The sequence below is a fragment of the Falco biarmicus genome, chromosome 3 (genome assembly GCF_023638135.1).
Source record: "Falco biarmicus isolate bFalBia1 chromosome 3, bFalBia1.pri, whole genome shotgun sequence".
Taxonomy (NCBI): Eukaryota; Metazoa; Chordata; class Aves; order Falconiformes; family Falconidae; genus Falco; species Falco biarmicus.
The window spans coordinates 121458179-121477683 of record NC_079290.1 but is presented as its reverse complement, the minus strand read 5'-3'; the positions used below and the strand labels follow the sequence as shown (position 1 = coordinate 121477683).

The 19505-nt window shown below is 42.9% G+C and overlaps 1 protein-coding gene and 1 non-coding gene across 13 annotated transcripts in view; both read right to left on the bottom strand.

Moving 5' to 3' along the window:
- Nucleotides 1-1919: 1919 nt before the first annotated feature.
- The window catches only part of PUM1 (pumilio RNA binding family member 1), a 79586-nt gene continuing 62000 nt past the window's right edge, over nucleotides 1920-19505 (bottom strand). For 8 of the 12 annotated variants that reach the window (XM_056330090.1, XM_056330091.1, XM_056330094.1 and 5 more), the window contains 8 exons: nucleotides 13842-14109; nucleotides 13183-13312; nucleotides 12310-12444; nucleotides 10837-10974; nucleotides 9048-9173; nucleotides 8276-8397; nucleotides 6651-6843; nucleotides 1920-3683 (listed from right to left, as the gene is read on the bottom strand). In XM_056330090.1, the coding sequence (XP_056186065.1) occupies nucleotides 3552-3683; nucleotides 6651-6843; nucleotides 8276-8397; nucleotides 9048-9173; nucleotides 10837-10974; nucleotides 12310-12444; nucleotides 13183-13312; nucleotides 13842-14109 (1244 nt within the window). In that variant the 3' untranslated portion in view covers nucleotides 1920-3551. The remainder of the gene's footprint in view (nucleotides 3684-6650; nucleotides 6844-8275; nucleotides 8398-9047; nucleotides 9174-10836; nucleotides 10975-12309; nucleotides 12445-13182; nucleotides 13313-13841; nucleotides 14110-19505) is intronic. The other 4 variants (XM_056330092.1, XM_056330102.1, XM_056330100.1 and 1 more) reach the window with 2 other exon arrangements.
- On the bottom strand, nucleotides 6236-6321 carry LOC130147097 (small nucleolar RNA SNORD103/SNORD85). The gene has a single exon (XR_008821115.1). It is a non-coding gene; the product is annotated as a small nucleolar RNA SNORD103/SNORD85 (small nucleolar RNA).

The following is a 19505-nucleotide window of genomic DNA, read 5'->3' as shown; positions in this document are numbered from 1 at the left end:
TGGCTGTACCCTTCCCGGCAAGCCCCCGCCGTGCCCCCTCCCTTACCGCAGCAGGCCCAGCACCACCAGCCAGGGGACAGCTGCCCAGGCTCAGCCCCAACCATGCTGGCCACATCTTTCCTCCCAGCTCAGGGACAGATCAGGAGCCTGCGGGTCTGGGCAGGAGCTAAACCCATCCTTGACACCTTTGCTGCGCTGCCGTGGTGGGACAGATGCCCGTGTTAGGCACGGACCCATGAGTGTCTGCAGGAGGAAACAGGGAGCCTGGGGAGACTGTCACGCTGCTCTCCACCTGAGATACACATGCTCAATGCTAATTAAATTAAACTTGAAATATACATATATATCCCTTGCTTTCACCACGTTGTGCCCCAAATCTACAGCCACGCTGCTGCCTGGCTGAGCTGCTCAGCACCAGGGTTTAAACAAAGCATTGAAGAGCTGTAAGGGCTACAAGGGCTGTAAAAACTGCAACAGCAGGAGCCCCAGAGGCTCTGGGATGTGGGACCCGAGTCCTCCTATACACTCATGGCTTGGTGTGATGCCTGGCCCAGAGGCACAGGCTGGCTCCAAAACCAGGGCAAAAAAAGGTGTCAGAAAGCCCAAGTCAACTCTCTGCTACATTTAACAATGAGTGTGAAAACAGATTAAAACTGCTGCTGAGTTGCAGGGGTACGGGGTTTTGCTGAGGGGCAAGCAGAAGGAAACGGCAGCGTGGGGAGGATCAGTAATTTGATACATTCTCCAAAATCAAATGTTTTAATGCATAAGACAAAAAACTAACTTCCTGCAAGACAGGAAGTTTCTACCCCTCCATCAATTTATCAGATGTCACCCTGTTTGCACAAATGCTCAGACTTCTCAGGATTTCCCAAATGACTCTGTCAATAACCTTCAGAAAAGGGTCTTTAAAACCAGGAGCCGCCAACCTGCACTGCAGGGACAGGGCAGGTCCTGTGCGCGGGCAAAGGGAGGAAAACTGGTGGGGAGAGGTGGCTGACTTGCTCCCCAAGCAAGGGTCCCAGCTGGAGCCCTGTTTGAGGGCACAGGGGATGTAACGTGCAGAGCTTGAGTTTCTCAGTGACAGGGAATTCGACAATAAAGGACAGACACCACTCCGGCAGCAGAGACACTGGGGGCAGGGGTGGGATGTGACAAAGGCAAGCAGCACAGTCCAGCACTAGGCTCCCATCCCATCACTTCTTGGGCAGGAGAGCTTGGGACTGGGGAAAGTCTCCAAGGAAACACGCACTGAGCACTTGCTTTGCTTTTCTAGCAATTCTCCGTGAGCCAGGAAACATCACACCACCCAATATTGCTGGGACACCCCCACGCTGGCTGCTGGGTGCAGCTCCCCAGGCCCCTCAGAGCGCCCTTCCTCCCCACACCCCAGAGCACGAAGAGGAGGAGGAGGATAGAAATGGCTTCTGCACAACCACCAGCTCTGCAGAGCACCAGCCCCAGCGTGCGAAGAGGGCAGGAGGGTGAAAGCAGCAGAGGAAACCACCAGCAGAAGACAAGAGGTACCAGGGGACATTACTCCCGGCCCCTCTTGCCAAGTTGCTCTGCTTAAACTGAGCCAGAGATGCAGGGTGGCTGCCTACCTCCAACTTGTTGCCAGAGGATGGAGGCTGCAGGTGCTATGAGTTTGTGTGGGCTCTGAAGAGGTTTAGATGTGCTCAAAGAGGAGAAGGGGCAGAATCCAAAGAGCCAAAACGCCAGAGCCCATGAGGATGGTGGCAGTGAGAAGCAGTGACAGACAGGGGGTCACTCCACTCTTCGTTTTCCACATCTATCTGTTGTTGCTCAGAGCAGGCGCAGCTGCCCTCAGCCAACACGGGGAGGCTGCTCTTAAATAAAATAAAGAGGCAAAAAGATGTGGGGGTGGCACTCTGTCATGCTGGAAGCAAACACAAAGCCAGATTCCAAAGTTCTGTATTTTTCAAAATAAAGATCACACATTGTTTAGAGACAATCTACACAAGAGTTACAAAAAATAGTCGCCCAGGCATAAGCATACACAGGTTTGTTAATTATACACATATGGTTACAAGTGTGCTTGCAAAAAAGTTCATTGGAAATATACACAAGGCTCTGTAAATGTACACCGCGTAGTGTTACAATTCTATATTCAAACAAGGAAAATTGACAGTATGTTACATTCACTTACAAGTAGACAAAATGCAAAATACAGTTCATCTTCTGTACAAAAAGGGAAGGTGATTCACACTTTACAAGGTGAAAAGGGACTCTGATTGTAAGGAAAACTAGGGGATCCTGTACTTTTGCACTTTTTGTTTCTTACTGTCACAAAATAAGCAAAACATTACTTTTTAAGAGTCAAAAAAACACTATTTTGAACTGAATAATTTTTGTATAACATTTAGAAAGGATTGCTACTGTTCAACTAGGTGACAAATAAAACCAAGCATTTATTTTTTTTTTAAACATTAACTAGGCTGTATAAAGAGAACATTTCCTTCAAAAGAAAAATTTACTTCTGGTTGAAATTACAATTTACAATATACAACACTATATGCTACGACCATAAAAGGTGTGAATATACACTGAAATGCACAGGTTTTGCTAATTTTTTTTCTTACCAAAAAACGGGTTTATGTCAATTCAAACTTCTCCACATTTACATTACAGAGGTTTACAAATGTACAATTGTACAGTCAGAAGTATGTTCCACTACTAGGGTACATTATAGATACAGATCAGACATCAAAACAAGAAAATACTACAAATTTTTATATATGTAAAGTCTACACCAAGTATACACTATATATTTATAGAAGCAAGACCAAAGCCGAGTTGGATTTTCTTTTTTTCCTCATGCTAAATAATCAAATTGTGTCTCTCAATGTTAACAGAACAAACAGAGTAGGCAGTAAACAAGTACACCCACCCCCCCACCCCCTCACTTTAAAAACTTTCTGGGTGCATATGTTTTCCTCCCCAAAACCACAGCTAAGCTACCTCCTTTTGCATGTTAAACTGAAAAAAAAAAAAAGGCAATTAAAAAGTTTCAAAAACTTAATTAATTTTTTAACTGAAGCTTTAGCAAGTTGATTTTTAAATATTTATAAACAGCGTTAAATGCATCATTTGTGCCATTTAACTAAAATTCAAACTTCTTGCTGACTTTTGACTAAAAGGAGAAAAAACCAGGTATTTGCAAAAAGGTTGCCTGCAAGGCAGATGAATTAAAAATGGGGGGTTTTGTTTTCTTCAAACCAACCACCCTGAAAGTTTCCACATTTGGAATATAGATACAACAGTGAACAAAAATGTGGCCTTCCATGTACATTTGATACCTATGTACAAGTATTCTATACACCAGTAAAACAGCAGGGCAATTAGTTAATTAAAAAAAATAATTAGTACGTTATGCATAATAAAATTAAAGAAATTTACAAAGGCTTTTTTTTTTTTTTCTTTTTAGCAGTTTAGCAACCATAAAATGTTTTCTAACTGTATACTGGAATATCGCTGGTTGCTGGTTGTAGATACCGGATGGCCAGTGAGCTCCTCCCCAGTGCGCTGCCTCAGATGATACCGTTTGGTGGCCCGCAAATGGGCCCCAGGTCCACCCCATTCTTCATGTAGTATTTCTCCAGCTTGGCCAAAATGTGTTTGCCATAGGTGTACTTGCGCAGCGTAGCAATGTGAGGCCGGATCTAGAGATAAAAGAAGACTGGGTGAAGCTTCGGAACCAGAGTTACAGCCACGTCAATCCCGAGCGAGCTCTGGGTGCCCCATGGCCAGAGGGGCTGGCCACCAGTGGGCAGCCAGGAGACCACAGAAATGCCATTTACTGTAATCACATCATTTACTGTGAATCAAGCTAATGTTCTTTAACTCATGGATGTTATTTTTAGGAGGAACTTCTGGTCAAGCAGGTGGCATCGTCTTGAGCCGTATTACTGGAATCCAGCCGGATCCAAGTGTGTGGATGGATACAGGGCTTTGTCCCAAGAGAGGGAGCCAGAAAGACATGACCACTGGGGTGCTCAAGCTTCCCAAGGGTGCCTGATGCTCTGCCTCCAGCCCAGGGGCAAACACACTAAGGTCAAAAAGGCGTCAGAAGGGTCTAGTGGGGCTGAGCAGCTTTTGCTGAACACGAGCGGGGTCCTCTGCCTCCTTCCAGGCTACAGGCTGAGCTTCAGAGCTGCTACAAGCCTGGAAGAGCTGCTGGTAGGAATTTCAGCAGCACAGCTGAAAGAGCTACTGGGAGAGGCAAGCAGCATTAATTCTTGATTAATTTCTGAACCTGACAGTTAAAATGCTTATTTTAAGCAGGGAAGAGGTCTATGGAAGCAAACTTCACCCGCTCACACTGTTGCAGAGTATAAGTCACTTTCAATGGCACTGTCATTACTGTAGGCAGAGTAAAACCACCTCTACTGCCAGAGCACCTGAACAAGGAAAGCTGTTTGCATTGTACCATTATGCTGCTGAAGATCTCCTGGACAGTTTCAGAGGAATGAGACATAAGAGCAATTCCTTTTAATTGCTAGATGAGAAATATCCCCCACCAACAGCACATTCCTGTAATAACACAATTACGATGGACTCCCTACAAGCTGCAAACAGGGTGAGAAAACAGCCAGCACATGGTGTACCACACTCCCTGCTCCCCCCATGGATACACCACCATTACTCGCCTGCACCAAGACTGACCATAAAACTGCCATGGGAAATCCATCCCAAACTCATCCATTTCATCAGCTCAGCCTCTAGCCGTTTAAATTCCTATTTCACTTCAAGGACCCCTCTTGTAATAATCATAAATTTATGTCTTGGCCCTCCACACATCCCATTTCCATTCCCAAGCCCACCTCCAAGACTGCTGCTCTGAGGTTAAGCAGAAGTAAAGCTTCCCAGGTCCAACAGTTTGCTCTTTGTTTGTCTCCATTTCCAAGATCTTTTTTTTTTTAACTAATAGAACTGTTTAAATTACTTTTCAGTATTATTTTTTTTCAATAAAAGTGCTGTCTTTAACAATAACACAAACTGCTTGTTTGTACTAATAGCAATTTTTACAGTCCAAAAGCAACAGTCAATACACTCAATTTTCCCAGGCTTTCACTCAGCTTGATAGCATAGCTGAAATCTTCATCTTCACTCAGTCCTATTTAAGCTGTCATCCCAGTTTTATTTTTGACAGCCACACTGATAATCTAATTATCATTTTATTCAAAAGACTTCGCTTGACAGGAAAAAGAACAAGTCAGTAGAGATCATTTGGGTGGGTTATTTTTCAGTATACAAATCTCTCTATATACAGATTAGCAAAATCCACAGGTCATTCTGCTACAGTTAAACTGTGTATATCCCTTGCCATACATTTTTATTTAATTATATTCATCATTTCTTTTGCACCAGTACAGATTTTGATTTAAAAGAACTACTCTGAATGATTCCTAAACCTAAGAATTAACCTCCCTGAAGATTATTTCAGCTGCATTTATGTTGTTTATATACCAGTTGACTGCCCTGTGTGGGTAAAAATCAGCTCCCTTACACAGATAATACCCACTTCTTTTTACAGAAAAATCGCTCGGTCCATTTTACTCAGGGTTTCTTAAATACACTCGATTTCATTGGGATTTGAATACCTGACACTCCTCTCAGTTCCTCTTAGTAAATACAGGTTTTTCCAAGATAGTGTTAGTATTTTATTTCTAGTAAGAAAGTACCAGCTGTTTTTCACAGAGTAACAGACCCTAAAACATGTGACTGAAGAAAATAATCTCAGTTCTACTACACATTTAAAAGCCTATTTTTTTTTCCCCATTCATTACAAGTATGAAGACCCACAAATGTGACCTTTAAAAGCAGGAAAATGAAGACGTCACCAGATTTTTACAGCTTCCTGCCCTTGGGGGGGCAGCAGGCACATAGCCTTGGGAGGTAGGACTGGCAGTAATGCATTATTTAATTCCAAAATGTCTTTCCTTTTGACAAATAATTAAGTCCTGAAACTGTTACGCATTTAAACACCACAGCATAATGCTAACTGTGGAAATCTCTCATCAAAACCGCACTCAAAACTGAGAAATAGAGAATCTGATGAATAGCTGCAGGCTCAGGTGCTACAGCAACACACCCCGTCAGTGCAGCATTACCAGCCAACCCGCCTGTCCCTATCAGGGCTACAAAGCAGGGACGTGAAGCAACAAGACAGCATGGGCAGCCCTCAGAAACGCAACCCGCAGGTCTGCCAAGGTCTGGCTCGGCTCCACTGAGCGCATAGAATTGCTCTCATCAGTGAACGCAGTTCTCAGTGAGGGCAAGTGTGTCATCATTGCCAGACCTTCAGAGGACCCTTGCAAGGCACCAACCCATGGCACTGGCTGCAGTAAGTCTTGGCATTTTTCAGCAGTATTTGCTATACCACAAGCGTGGAACTAGGTTAATAGGTCAAAAAGATTGCTAGAAGCAACCAGCTAGTTTTAAGTCCAAATGGCACCTTTATTTCACACTGTCGTATTTCAGCTACTACTGAAACACACAACTTTGAAATACCTCTGTCGTTAGGAAATTCTAATGGCAAAAGCAATCATCTCAGTCTTATTTTCTCTCTGCAACCAGTGTGGCAGCGACAAGCCTTACATCCTTATCAATCGATGGCAGCTGCTTACCTTGTGCATGACAATCTTCCGCTGAGCTGGTTCTGCCACATCGATCATCTTCTGTACCACGTAGTTGGCGTACTGATCTTTCATCATGGTGTATAAGGCACTGTGAGGGCCATCATTCATAGTGCACACCTCATCAATCAACATGGCACGTTCCGTACGGGAGGCGTGAGTAACACATTTCTCCACCACATTGCTGTAACAATAAAGGGACAACCTGTGAGTGTGCAACATCTCTGCTGGGCTTTTCATTCCACCCCAGGGAGCTCTCTTACACTTCTAGCAAGGGCAGACCATCTGGGAGAGACATGTGCTGGCACATAAGTTCAGCAACATGAAAAAGATGAGCAGTCCAAGGCACTTGGGATCTTAGTGGGAATTTGGAGGACCTGCTCAGGTTTTATTTCACCCAAATTTGTGTAACTCTATGATGATGTTGTATTTGAGATCAGCATCTGTTCTCCTGGTGTGGCCATTAGAGAAGCAGAGAGTTGTTCTTCCGTTGGTTTTCTCAGTACTGGAGCTTGACGGGAACAGAGGTCCAAGGTTATAACAGGGAAATGCTTACCTAGGTACGAAAGATTTTAGCAAAGGCAGGGAACTTCCAGAATTCCTGCATCTATTACATGACTAGTCTGCTCTCCAGAAAGCCAAGTTAATAGGTTCATAGGATATATGAAAGGGGATTGAGAGTTCTGCTAGTCTTATTTTCTGCATCCCTGACTGCATCATAAAATCACCAAGTGGTTTGCCACAACCAGTGCTCAGCTTGGGACATCCTACACTAATTCACGCTCCATCTGGAAAGAAGTTTAGGAAAACAGAGTAAGGCAAGTCAGGGAGAAAGAATCTGAAATAATATTAAGACCACGTTCTTCTAATTCTTGTTAATATTACACTTCCCTTGTGTCCATAAATACTAAAGCACTATTTTACTTATCAAAAGGGGGGAATATTGAGCCTTTTAAGAGCTCAGCCTTCACGTTCAAATGGCTAGAAACACACACAAAATGAATTTATGGATGTGGAAAGTATTACTTTTTCTTGACATGGACTAAGGTACTCTGATTTTGCTTCCACCCATGTGTAGCTCTGTAGCATGCGGACTAACAACCTTGGACTGCTGCAGCTTCCCTGAGAGGACATCATTATGCATATCTCAAAAAGGAGGGCAAGACTTAGCACATAAAAAGCCCCGATTCTTCCATGAAAAGTGGGATGAAAAAGAATTGTTGCTATATTGACTTCCCAAATTCCCTCGTGGCTTGACAGCATCCCAGGGGCAGTGAAATGCTCTTACGGTGTGTTATTATTTAAGGGATAGCGACCACTTAAAAAAAACACCAAAGCAAAATAAAGAAAACACCACACACAAATTCTTGGTCAAGTTCAGGAACCTGGATTAGACCTACTCTTCCAGATCTTCACCCTCACTCATAACAAGTAAAAGTTACCCTGCCAGTCACTCATCCCAGTTTATAAGCAGTTATAAATAGCACTCCATTGTTAAGCAAGAAGTTATTTTCACCTCTTTTCACCTACCTACACCCCACCCCTAACTATTCTGCAACTCTAGCATGTGCCCATGCTCCCACAGGGTGTGGAGACTTTAAAGAACAAATTCATACCTAGCAAATTTATGCTGACTCAACACAAGCACGTTTCCTCTAATTTCTGCTACAATCTTGCTCTTATCCTCAGGCCGACCGTGTTCTAGTACATGCTGGATAACATAGTTCCCATACTGATCCTGTTTGAGAGATAGCAGAAGCATGTGACAAAACACAGACAGGAACCATTAATATCAATCTAGTTCCCAATGTGCATTAAGATTTACAAACTTGAACTAAACACTAATTAAAACAGCTACTGTACAAATCACATAAATACTTTCTACTTCTACAAAAATGTGCATTCTAGAGTTTTACCAGGAGGTAAAAATGCTACATCTTTGCACCAATTATAAAACTCAAACCAATGTCCTTCAACAGGGAATGTCAATACAAGAGGAAAGGCAGCTAGGAAGGGGGTGTGCATAAAACCAACACATTTTAGGAACCCCAACAACCTGGCACTTTCTTTTCCTGGAAGTAATCGGCTCTTCATATCAAATCCCTTTAGATGTTACTTGCACTGTAATTTCTGGAGTGAAAGCATTAAGACACACACCCACTCAAGATTCTTTTCAAAAGGAAAGTAACTACAATTTTTGATACTGGCTGGATACGATGCATTTCTTGCCTGATGCGTTCCTTCCCACTCCTTCCCAGGAACGGAGTCCCTGTGTTCACCTGACCCCAGCAGCACTATAGCTGCAGTCCCAAATAGGCTGCTGGGAGCTTTCCTAATACAAACCAGTAATCAAGAAACATCTTGCACATTCTCCCTTCCCACGCTGACCTGAACAAGCTGCTCGGTGTGTTGGTGAAGTTCTTCCAAGATGGGAAGGGTCTGCTCAGGAAGACAGTGCTCGAGGATCCTCTGGATCACACGACAGCCATATGGATGTGTAGACAACGCAAAAACCTGTGTTCAACAAAGACAGGCAAGCACAGGCAGCAACACATCTGTTAGCCTTTGTGAACCCTAGAAATCTTTTGGAATTAGATGAACATGTGGTGGTTTTTCCCAGGTACGGTAGGTAATGGCAGCTCCAGATACATAAACTGAAACTGGAAACATCTGTTACCCACTGCCACAGCTCTAACTAGGTGATCACCAGCACATCACATCCCTACCTGTGCTTTAGCTTCCCCATTCATGAAACAGGAAAACAAATGGTAAAGCCTCTTGATTAATAAAAAGAGCTCTTTTACAACCAAGAATTATTATAAGCTGTGTTAAAAAACTATTTCAAAAGAATAAATCCAGCATATTGTTTGCCAGTTATGTATTTTAAAGCTATGCAGAAAATGGTATGAACCAGAAAGGTTAAAAATGCTCAGCAAGGGATTTTCCTCAACTATTTGGATTTGTTAAAAAGCCTTAACTGTGCTTAGGAGATGTGACAACAAAGAACCTTCTTTCTCATTTCTAATGGATTACCAAATCTGTTAGTAAGAACATGACACATTTTATTACTGCTGTAGTTTTCTGTCTAAAGCACAAAGTCCTATTTGGTTGCTTAAAATTAACAAAAGTAGCAAATCCAAGCAGTGAAGTTAAATTGACATTCTACAAATTTTTAGTAATTATTGAGTAAGCTGCGCAGGAAAACAGGACTTGGAAGTGCAATTAACTGCAGAAAAAGTCTTGAGGCAGTATGTTTTATCTTCCATATCAGAGTTCAGATGAAACTGAGATGGCTGGCCAAAGAAACATCAGTGCCATCAACCAAGTTCCCAGAGGTATTTCTGCCTTGCCTAACTCCCTAGTGGAAGGTCCAAAGCTAAACTCTTAACCAGTAAATCTGCTGAGCAAGTTTCTAGCTAGAATCCTCCTTGTTTTGACAGTCAAGCAAGTCCCCACTTCCACAGCTGTTCCAGGAGCAGCTGAACTAATAAAGCCTGGTTCCTGCTATAATAGCCCCAGGCTATCCTCACACCCCTGTGGCAAAACCCTCAATACTTCAAAGTCCCCCACCAAAGCCAATTAAGTTAAAGTTAGAAAAGCCCAAACCAGCGCTTTTGTAATGGAAGACAAGCTGACTACAGGTAGAATAAAGAAGCCAGCTATGCAATTAATATCCAGGACACAAATTCAGGGGAGAATACCAGAAAAAACCCCAGGAGAACGAAGCACAAATAACTGCCCTTTTCTAGGTGAAAATCATTGTTTTCCCCATGTCTGAGACCCTTGGGAAACATCAGTCCTCTAAGCCATCCTTGCAGACAAGGATCATAATGAAAGTTTACTACACCCATCACAAAACTATGCTCACCACCTTTACTATGAAGATGGATTAGTGAAAGACTTGTTTTCCCCTCCATCAGTCAAAAAATACTTGATGTTCCAGGAAAACATATTTTTTCAAGGATGCTTTACTGTGATATACCTGCACAAAAATGATAATAGAGACATGACCAAAGAGTTTCTAGGCTCCCTAACGTTGCTGCATAAACCTTTCAACTGATACTTTCTAAAATTTAAAATTCAAAATAGTTGAATAAATTACAGTCACTCTCATGCTATTCAAAGCAACATGTAAGAATACAAAGAATGAGAGTCAGTATCTTGGTCAAGGACTTACCTGTCCCTTAAATGCATCAATGATAAACTGCAGGGACTGAGGCTGCACACATTCAATACACTTCTGCACCACATGATTACCATTCTGGTCCTTCACGCACTTCAGGACGTGGCCATCCAACTCCCGTACCATCTCATTCTATTAAGAGGACAGAAAGACAAACAGAAAGCACCACCAGGATTCATGGCCGAAAAATGTAAAGTTTTCACTGCTAAATGTGGTCAAGAATATGAAAGGTATGAAGGATGCACCCGTGTCTTTCAAACTGGAAGTTTTCCTGTGGCCAAGTCCTGAGATAAAGCTGGCTGTGCTATAGAAACCACCAAGAAAAACACTGCTACAAAATGAAGATGAAGCACTCCTTTCATTGAATTTAAGCGTCCTCTTACAAATTAACTATCCAAATTTAAGAAATTTTACTGATCCACAACTTCACTGTGCATCCCCCATTTTCTCCTCTGCTCTCCTCGAAGAGACAGAAATGTAAAATGCCCAGACTTCACAAAGTTTTCAGGTGTCAGCTTTATATTTCTCTAAAATGGGATCAGCACTGGGATAAGAACTTGCTAGTTCTTTTACACAGGGCACGGTAATACTGTATGATAATTAAGGAATCCGAGCTGATAAAAGTTTAGATATGACTAATGTACCACATGCAGACTAAAATCTTCACAAACAGAAAATAGAGAATGACAGTTTTGGGGAATTTAACCACACTACAAAACTGGATGCATTCAGTTTTGCAACTGATAGAAAAACAGCATTTCAGGAGCACAGAGAACTCTGACCAGCAGTGCTGGAGCTTGGGCACCACCCTGCTGACACACTAAGGCAACAGCTTAGCCCAGCCCAAAAGGAACGAGCATTCCTAAAGCCTCTTTCAGTTTTTTAATTTAATAACCTACACTGAGATCCTTGTATAACGATTCCTAACACCTTTATTAGCTAGCTTGCCTAGCTTATTTTTCATCTTAATTCATTGTTCCTAAAACCCTAGAGGAACTGCTTTATTCATGAGCTTTGAGTGGGACTCTGACTATCATCCACATCTTTCCAATGCCAGGCCTGGCTCAACAGGAACTAGTTGCTCCTTGTACATCTCACTGCTGGAAAGCAGAATATTGACCCACATATCAAAGCAGTGATATCTCAGCAAATATTAAAGGCAAAACTCTGGCACTGCTTCCTTCAAGGGATTTAAAAATGTCTTCTAGTTCACCATCATTCTCAGTTTCTCCTACATACATAATCTGATTTCAGGTAATTAACAGAGAACCAACACCATTACCAGTTAAGTGAAACAAGGAGATGACAACAAGACCCAAGAAGCATGTCACATACTTATCATGCACATCAAACGTAACAAACATGCCATAAACCAAAACAAAAAAACACCAGCCACAAGAGGAACAGAAGGTCACCAAAAGGCAAGGAACAGTAAACATCAAGAAGAAAGTTAAAATTGAAACTTACAATTACCTGCTGGTCTGGGGGAATAAACTCAAGGGCCTTCTGGATCACCCTACAGCCGTACATCTGCAGAGCAAGGGACAGAACATGCCCACGGATACGTTCTGCCAAGGCTAACTTCTGTTCCAAGCTGCCAAACTGGGAAGATGAAAACCAGTAACTACAAGCACAAAACCCTCACGTGGCCAAGTGGCCCAGCAGCCCTCCCACGCTGTCACACTAACACATTAAAGAAGAAACACTGTGCCTACTGCAAAGAAAACACCACACCTCAATGGATGTGAACAGGCACAAGCCAGACGCCTGTTCTGTTTCTGTCAGACATGCCTGACACATGCAAAACAAACTCAAGTCAAAGGTGCTGGAGCCACCGGGGTGACATGTGCCACTTCACTAATCTTTGACAGGGTTGATACAAGACTACTGGACAGAAGAACCCCCAAGGCTTGGTGGAGAAGGAACAGACCATTTTCAAGGGGAGATGGGTGCCTGCCTAACCTAACATGAAACACAACACCTTCTCCCAGCAGATACTACTCACTGGAAATATTTCTCTTTATCCCTAAATACATGAATACTGACAGCTCAGCACAGCATCCCTGAAGAGTCCTGTTGGACCTACATCTCCTGGATATGTTGCTATTTATTCCTACACCTTTTGCATCTCAAAGCCAAGTGTCACTTCCTAGGTGAATCTTTACCAGTCCCACACCTCAGTCACCCCAACAGGAATGATGCAACTGCCTCCAGGGGGGAGGTGACATCAGTGTTGACAGATACTCACCATTTTATCTGAATAGCAGTGTTTCTATGGGCTTGTCCAATGCCTTAGGCCAACAGGCATTAATTAACACTTGATGGGGAATGCAGACTTACCTCAAAGAACTTCTGGATGACGTAATTTCCAAATACATCGACCATCAGTTGGTAAGCTGCCTGGAGTATCTCGTTGAACACAAGCTGACGTTCTGCTGGGGTAGCACGCTCCAGTTTCAGCTGAATAAACCTGAAAAATATGGCTGGTGTGATGCCACTGGCACATACGCCCTCCCTCACCACATTTGTCAATACAAATCCTTTCAAAAGCCTCATATGCTAAACTCTTGCAAAACAAATCTTCAAAACACAGTTGCCCTATCCAGCAATCTGAAACCTCAAGGTGATTGAGCCACGAGGTCCATGGCCACACGTCATTGTCAGTACCCCAAAAAATCTCCTCATTCCAAGCAAAGCAGATCTCAGCAAGGTCTTGCATCCAGATGGCTCTTTAAAATGAGTTTAGCTATGCCAGTGGGACTAGCAAGCAAATTACAATACAAGCAAGCTCCTCCGTAGAGGAGAAACTCCTGGTATCAGCATTTGTTCCCAAGCAATGTTTAAAAAGAAGGGTCAGAGTGTTACACTACATGGCTTTTCACACCTCCTTTTCCTTGTTCTGCCTCTTTGCTTCAGGGTGTGATGCAAATTGCAAACAAGGCCAACTCAAAGAGCAGCTGTCCCAAAAGCTTCCCATAGCACAAGGTTTTTAATCCCACCTGGATCCATGCTGATCTTGGGAGAACTCCATGATGTGCCCAGCAATCTCCCTCAGCTGTAAGTTAGGGTACCGGTTATTGCGAAAGTCTTCAAGCAGCCTGCTTCGGCCAGAGGGCATAACATCAGACATCCCATAGCGCAAGCGAGATGAAGGGAAGAGCGTACTGCTGGGACTGAAGAGGCTGGAGGCACTGCTTGCACTGCGATACTTGGCTTCAGCTCCAGGAGCAGCAGAGATGTAACGGCCACTCCCATTTGTGAGTCCTCCTGCAAATCACAAAAACAAAGGTATGCCACCTGATGAAATCAAGTGGCCAGGGGGATTCATTTACAACCGGTGTGTGCCATTTTACTTCTAATTACTCCTCTCCCTCCAAGATGGGTTTCTGACACAGTTCAACTAGGACATAACTCTCAACTATGCTAACTTAGCTGTCCCAAAAAAAATTTCAAAGGAGACATGTTCAAGCATTCCTCTGCATGGCACTGTTGTATTAAGTTCGGAACAGCAACAGATTTCAGCAAAGAACAGACTAACAATTTCTGTTTCTCACTCTGTGTCAAAACTGTCCCAACCGGACAAATGTCAATCCCACTACTTGCAACTTCTAACTACCTTATCCTCCATCATCAGGGTTTTTTTCCATCTATCCTGCTGTCATGTGAAGGAACGATTTAAAAGAAGTGTACTAGGGGTGGGGGACAGAATTAAGATGAAAATAGGCAAGAAAAAAACAGCAAGAAGCAAGTAGAAAGATTTGGGATCTAAAAAGCAAATAACTATTAAATAAAAATCAATTAAACCCAATAAATAAATACTCTTAAAAATCCCATGCTTTCACAAATGCCCTAAAGATTTTCACCAACATTAAAGCAGCCACTGAGTTAGGCGGTAACAAGTGTATGGGGAATAAGTAATGATTTATCACATAGTTAGCAAACTGCAAGCATTGACAGGCACCAACATAAACCTTCAAAAGCTGTTTCCTTGCTTGTAGGAAATGCTCCCCAGCTATGAGCACTCCTTCCCTTTCCTGCGGGCTCGGGATCCCTCTGCTGGCCACAGACCGCACGGTGCTTTCAGCCAGCACAGGGGTGTTTCCCAGGTGGGAGGGAAAAAGTCCTCCCTAGAAAAACGTTCTTATCACATGGGAACCTGCCACCTGAAAGGCACATGTGAGGCAGAGGGGGAAAACCACCTGAAAAAAAAAAGCTACAAGAAGTCTTTGCAAAGGAGGGAAGACCTTCAAGTCAAACATCGGTAGGGCTGTCCGCAAAGAGAACTGACATTCTCCTGGCAGCCGTGCACATGACAGTGTCTGAAATACAAATATTAAGTGAAATTAAAAAAAAGAGCTGAGTGAACTGCACCCCTCTGCCATCAATGACTGAAGGAAGCTCCCAGGCAGGAAACACTACATGAGAATTAAGTATCTGATAATGGCCTAATTAAGTTCCCCTGTCTCTCAGCTGAACAAACTGTTCTGACTTCTCCAGAGCTGGTGCCAAACCTCCATGTTTCTCGACACCTGAAAGCTTCTTGCTTTCTTACACTGCCTTGCCAATGCAGTGGCCATCATCTTCTCTACCTACCTGACTTCTTAATTGAGCAAGAACTCAAAAAAGTGACCATGTGATATTCCTTACTGCTGGAAGGACCAGGATATTCAAAGGAACAGTAAGTCACCTCTCAGGTAAAGGAAACCCAACAGTGACAAGTTGAGCAGTGGCATAATAATGTTTTCCATGGCATTCAAAGAACTCAGAAACCACTTGTTTTTTGAAGGCCTGGAGCAAGTAAAAGTCACAGCACTAACAGGCTAAAGTGGGAAACTAGTTCCTGATCATCTGCACATGGCTGTAAGAGGAAAGGGTTTAGTGCTCATGCTGTTATCTATCTTAGTTAAGAGGAAAAGCACAGTTTGTACAGAAAAAGTCTCCTCTGTCAGAGGTTTCCTGAGAAAAACCATCTGATCATTTTGGAGATTCAAAATAAACTATGAATTACTCCAGCTTTCTACCCATCTCTCTCTCCTGATGGAGATGCTGACTGCAGGTCTCCCCATGATGTTCAAGATCATACTGGGAACTAAAAGACCCGTGGGGGACAGATTTCCTAAGTTCAGCAATCACTTCTGAAATCCACCTGTCAAGCACCAAAGGCCAGAAACCTTGGAACACCTCAAGCTCCTTTATGTCAGTGTGTGGCTGGCAAGACCCATGACTCTGCCAGATCCCAGACTCCAATGGGATCTTACCAATATCTACAACAAAACAGCTTCTTGTTCAAGAGCAATACAGGGAGGCTGGGTGCTCCTGAAGCCCTCAGGGGTGCTGGGGTAGAATAAAGGGGCAAAAACCCCAAAGAAGTGACAGGACTCCTGCAAGATGTTGGCACCGATCATTTCTCCTGTGTACTCAGCCAGAACAAACTTCAAAAGGGTTGTCTGCAAACCGTGTGGAGACATCCTATTGTCCGAACACCTCACTGCCCCGTGCAAAGCACTCTGCATCGACATATGACAGCAAACCAGTGTTGTACCCTGCACATGGAGGTTGTATAGAAGCGACAGCTGTGGTGTGGTTCTGCCTCTGAACATATCGACCATATCTTCTTAAAAGTGTCTGGGATGTATCCGGAAAAATCTGTGTCTGGGGAGGGCAAAGTGCACAAACTATCCTGGGGACTCCAAGGCAGACATGTTACTCAGACTCACACTGCTGCTGTTACAACTGAGTGTTTCCTATTTTGAAACGGTAAGTCATCTTCTCAGCGCTTGCTGGGACACTCAAGACAGACGTTAACCTGAAAAAATTGCTTATTCTGGGAGTGGGGAGGACAAAAAAAAAGGACAACGAAAGGATGAGTCAAGAGGAAAACACAGGGGAAGAAACACAAAGGCTACTGTCTGAAAACAAAGCACTTCTTAAGCAAGCTTCCAGGGAACTTTTATAAGGCCCTCAAATTGCTCTGCAACGGAGGAGTCTGCACTATAAGAAAAGCCAGAACAATGGGGGGGAAAAGGAAGATGAGAAGATGTCTCTGTGAGAAAGCAGGTGGAAGTGTCCCTGCTGCTCTCCCCTACGGAGGGCTCAGCACAGAGGCATCAGGCAGTGCCCACCCAGCCAAGGGGACAACACGCTGGCTCTCGGGGCTGGGAAGGGCAGGAGCCAGCAGCCTCCAGACACCCCCAGTGTCACTGCTCCGATCTGTCACCCCATGCAGCCTGGTGCCAGGGTGTGCCACCAGCCACCCAGCCCAACAGTCCTCCCAGTCAGTCACAGCTAACCGATTATCAACTCCCCAGCCAGTGTTCCCAGAAAAGTCTCTAAGAAATTAAAATCCAGATCCCCATTCCAAACTGGGAAAACCCAGAGCCAGACACATTCTGCCCCAGCCTGCAGCGTGGTGTTTCTATTGGGATCAAACCACTACATACACATGGGCTGACAAAAACTGTTAGTGGGACTACACAAACTGATGTGAAGCGTAACCTGGCCAAAATTAAATTTGAGAATTTTTTTAAAAAACATATTTAGTAATTTATAATTCTATAATTTTGATAAGTATTGGGGAAGAAGAGGGCCCCTGCTGCCTCTAGCACCCAAAAGTGCATATTTATTTACAGTTGCTTTGTTCTAGTTATGCACAGTTGCGTATATTGCATACACCTTTGAGTTTAAAGCATACATTTAGCTCAACCTTCCTCCTCCAGTAGTTCTTGTCGTAAGAACTGACTGCATGGTTATTTCAGGTACTTGTGATTGCCCAGACATTTCACAAGGTCACTTTACACCACCAGGAAAAATAACTAGCTTGATAAATACACCCCATTTTTCACAGCTATGAGCCTTCAGAAAGCCAGAAGAGCCAGAGCAGAATCTTTACACACAACATAAACTCAACAAATGGTTGACTTGTGCATCATGAGACATGACAAAGTCAAACGCACAACTTACACTGCATTTAACCATAGATTTGCTGATTGCAAGTCAGATTTAATGCCAACTTCTTATGTCATTGTGTAACCCTGAAATCAAAGTTACTTGAAGTGACTCTCCCAGGTTGTCTGCCCCCACGTAATGCAATGCTAGGACGTGGTTCTAAACCAGACTGCTCTAATTTCCCTTTTTGCAGACAACACATGTGGGGGTTCCCATCTGTCCTTTCATTTTTAGATACTTAGAAATACTCCTCATTATCTTTGTCACAAACCACTTCTGGTATCACTCCCAAATAGAAAAGGAGCCAGCCTCAAGCTTCTTATAAAGGAAAAACTGTGCTGTTATAGCAGTAGAACTTATTTTATAACCAAAGCAAACCACAACTACATGTAATACTGTCTTCTGTTACAGGTGAAAGAGAAACTTAAAAACACTAAAATGATCTTTTACAGATTTCAAGGTGGAAATCACAGAAGTGCAGAGCTATTCTGGATGAGATTTTTCTTGCAGCATTATCAAGCACGAAGTCAGCCATGGAGGAAATCTGGCTACAAGGCGAGGAATATTTTGTCAAGGTGGGAAGACCCATGCGAACTGCTCTGGGGCACAACCCATTTATGTAAATGGTAACTTCGCTTTCTTTCCAGAGTTTGTTCTCACACAGATTAACCTTTCTCTGATCCAGTTTTTCAGATTCATTCTTTTGTTTGCCTGCAGGGGCAACAGACTTCTAGTGCCAGACTTGGAATCTGGTTAGTCTTCAGCATTAATTTACTGTAGCTATTTAACTGTCAGCTTAAGGCTTGTACAGCTGCATAAATAAAGCTAAAAACCCTTCCAATTCTATTAAAGCTCTGAACAAGGAAAGATGGTAAATCTAAACTTGATCTCAAAAAAATTGTATTCATTACTATTCCATGCTAACCTTTAGCCAGCATCAGATTTATTGCACATGCATGTAATAAACATGATAAATATAGTATTTGATGACTGTGTATATGCATGGAAAACTGTTCTGATAACCAAAAGTTTTGTTAAATCCAGACAGACATGTGACAGAACCAAAACAAAGTGATATTTTGAGCAAGTACTAAATTATCTGGTGCAGTTGCAATGAATAACCCATCTTACTTGTTTATGAGGCCTGGAAATGAACACTTCAGGAAGTTCAGATGAGCACTGCTTTATTATTTAACATTTGCTTTATTCTAAGATTTACTTTATTACATGTAAAGTGCTTTGGGACAACTAGAAGCTCTTCTAGAAGACATAGCTTGTGTAAAGTGATGTATCTTAGCCTCCCCCATGCACTACTGTGCTTTGATAAGGCCATATCGATGGGAGATTTTCAAAAGCAAACTCACAAAATCCTCAGCTAAAAGCTAAGCAACTGCTCCAGATAACACTGCAGGTTTCGGTTAAAAGAAGAAACTTTATTCTAAGCTCATTAGTTTTATTATTGAAAACTTAATGGGTATTTTAAAACATTTGACAAGTTTAAGCATCAGCACTACGTATTTATCTTATCCAGCATTAAAAAAACCAAATGGTATTGTTACAAGAATTGCACAAGAAAAAGATCTGTTTTTCCAAATACTTGGAATTGTTATCTGTAATTTAGAGATGAGGAAAAAGAGGCGGCAATACAGAAACCTTCCTGTTTAACAGCTCAACTACTGCAAGAGACAAGCCCATAACACAAGTGCTACAACTGCTGC